Source organism: Charadrius vociferus, unplaced genomic scaffold, assembly GCF_000708025.1.
Source record: "Charadrius vociferus isolate BGI_N301 unplaced genomic scaffold, ASM70802v2 scaffold1894, whole genome shotgun sequence".
NCBI classification, from domain to species: Eukaryota; Metazoa; Chordata; class Aves; order Charadriiformes; family Charadriidae; genus Charadrius; species Charadrius vociferus.
The window spans coordinates 29,436-31,958 of NW_009648100.1; the positions used below are offsets into that span (position 1 = coordinate 29,436).

A 2,523-nucleotide genomic window follows, 5' to 3' on the forward strand; every position below is an offset into this window, starting at 1 on the left:
GGTGATGGGAGATAGATGGGGACAGGGGAACTGGGGTGGCACAGGTGATGGGTACAAGGTGGAGACAGGGGAACTGGGGTGGCACAGGTGATGGGTACAAGGAGATGGGGACAGGGGAACTGGGGTGGCACAGGTGATGGGCACAAGGTAGGGACAGGGATGGGCACAAGGAGATGGGGACAAGGTGGGCACAAGGTGATGGGGGTCACATAGGGTGATGGGGACAGTGTGATGGGGACAGCACAGGGTGATGAGGACAGGGGCAGGGGGTGGCACAGGGTGATGGGTACGAGATGGGGACAGGGATGGGCACAAGGAGACGGGGTTAAGGTGGCCACAGGGTGATGGTAAGGGAGAGGTCACAGGGGGATGGGGACAGGAATGGGCACAGGGTGATGGGAACAGGGTGTGTACATGGGGATGGCACAGGGACGGACATGAAGAGATGGTTATGGGGTGGGCACAGGGGGATGGGGACAGGATGGGGACAGAAACAGGCACGGGGTGATGGGGAGGGAGAGGGCACAGGGGTGGGCATAAAGTGGGGACAAGGATGAGCACAAGGAGATGGGGACAGGGGAACCGGGGTGGCACAGGGTGATGGGTACAAGATGGGGACAGAGGAACTGGGTTGGGCACAGGGTGATGGGGACAAGATGGGGACAGGGATGGGCACAGGGTGATGGGGATCACACAGGGTGATGGGGACAGGGGGACGGAGGGGCACAGGGTGATGGGGACAAGATGGGGACAGGGATGGGCACAGGGGAACAGGGGTGACACAGGGTGATGGGGACAAGATGGGGACAGGGATGGGCACAGGGAGATGGGGGTCCCACAGGGCGATGGGGAGGGAGAGGGCACAGTGGTGGGCACAGGATGGGGATGAGTTGGGAACAGGGGTGGGCACGGGGTGATGGAGTGGGTACAGGGGAGCGGGCACAAGAAGATGGCGATGGAGTGGATGGGGTCAGCATGGGGCCAGGGATGGGCACAAGGAGATTGGGATAGGGTGGACACAGAGGGGGGGACAGGATGGGCACAAGCAGATTAGGATGGGGTGGGGACATGGGGATGGGGTCAACATGGTGTTGGCCCAGAGATAGGCACAGGGGGTGGTTATGGGGTGGGCACGGGGCAACGGGGTGGCACCAAGATGGGGACAGGGAGATGGGGACAGGGTGGGCACAGAAAAGGATGGGGTTGGCACAGGGATGGACATGAAGAGATGGTTCTGGGGTGGGCACAGGGGGACGGAGATGAGGTGGGTACATGGTGGTTGGCACAGGGAGATGGGGGTATCAGAGGAAGCCAGAGGGACAACGGGGACCTTGGGGTGACAATAGGGACGCAACGGATGGGTGATGGGGACCCCAGGGTATCAGAGGAAGCCAGAGGGACAACGGGGACCTTGGGGTGACAATAGGGACGCAACGGATGGGTGATGGGGACCCCAGGGTATCAGAGGAAGCCAGAGGGACAACGGGGACCTTGGGGTGACAATAGGGACGCAACGGATGGGTGATGGGGACCCCAGGGTATCAGAGGAAGCCAGAGGGACAACGGGGACCTTGGGGTGACAATAGGGACGCAACGGATGGGTGATGGGGACCCCAGGGTATCAGAGGAAGCCAGAGGGACAACGGGGACCTTGGGGTGACAATAGGGACGCAACGGATGGGTGATGGGGACCCCAGGGTATCAGAGGAAGCCAGAGGGACAACGGGGACCTTGGGGTGACAATAGGGACGCAACGGATGGGTGATGGGGACCCCAGGGTATCAGAGGAAGCCAGAGGGACAACGGGGACCTTGGGGTGACAATAGGGACGCAACGGATGGGTGATGGGGACCCCAGGGTATCAGAGGAAGCCAGAGGGACAACGGGGACCTTGGGGTGACAATAGGGACGCAACGGATGGGTGATGGGGACCCCAGGGTATCAGAGGAAGCCAGAGGGACAACGGGGACCTTGGGGTGATAATGGGGACCCCAGGGTATCAGAGGATGCCAGAGGGACAACGGGGGCATTGGGGTGGGGGACCCTGGAGGTGGATGACGGGGACCTCAGGGTATAAAGGGATGGCAGGGGGACAACGGGGACCTTGGGGTGACAATGGGGACCCAACGGGTGGGTGATGGGGACCCCAGGGTATCAGAGGAAGCCAGGGGGACAACGGGGACATTGGGGTGGCAGGCCCTGAAGGTGGATGATGGGGACCTCGGGGTATAAAGGGATGGCAGGGGGACAACGGGGACCTTGGGGTGACAATGGGGACCCAACGGGTGGGTGATGGGGACCCCAGGGTATCAGAGGAAGCCAGGGGGACAACGGGGACATTGGGGTGGCAGGCCCTGAAGGTGGATGATGGGGACCTCGGGGTATAAAGGGATGGCAGGGGGACAATGGGGTGACAATGGGGACCCCAGGGTATCAGAGGATGCCAGGGGGACAACGGGGACCTTGGGGTGACAATGGGGACCCCAGGGTATCAGAGGATGCCAGGGGGACAACGGGGACAAC

General features: G+C 62.1%; 2 protein-coding genes across 2 annotated transcripts in view; both read left to right on the top strand.

Moving 5' to 3' along the window:
- FER1L5 (fer-1-like family member 5) overlaps nucleotides 1–889 on the top strand; it is a gene marked incomplete at its 5' end in the record, with an annotated part of 25,568 nt that extends 24,679 nt beyond the window's left edge. Inside the window, 1 exon segment of the mRNA XM_009883879.1 lies at nucleotides 712–889. Coding sequence (XP_009882181.1) covers nucleotides 712–889 — 178 coding nt within the window.
- Nucleotides 890–1,928: 1,039 nt separating this feature from the next.
- The window catches only part of LOC104285426 (myoferlin-like), a gene marked incomplete at its 5' end in the record, with an annotated part of 3,351 nt that continues 2,756 nt past the window's right edge, over nucleotides 1,929–2,523 (top strand). The window contains one exon of the mRNA XM_009883880.1: nucleotides 1,929–1,996. Coding sequence (XP_009882182.1) covers nucleotides 1,929–1,996 — 68 coding nt within the window. The remainder of the gene's footprint in view (nucleotides 1,997–2,523) is intronic.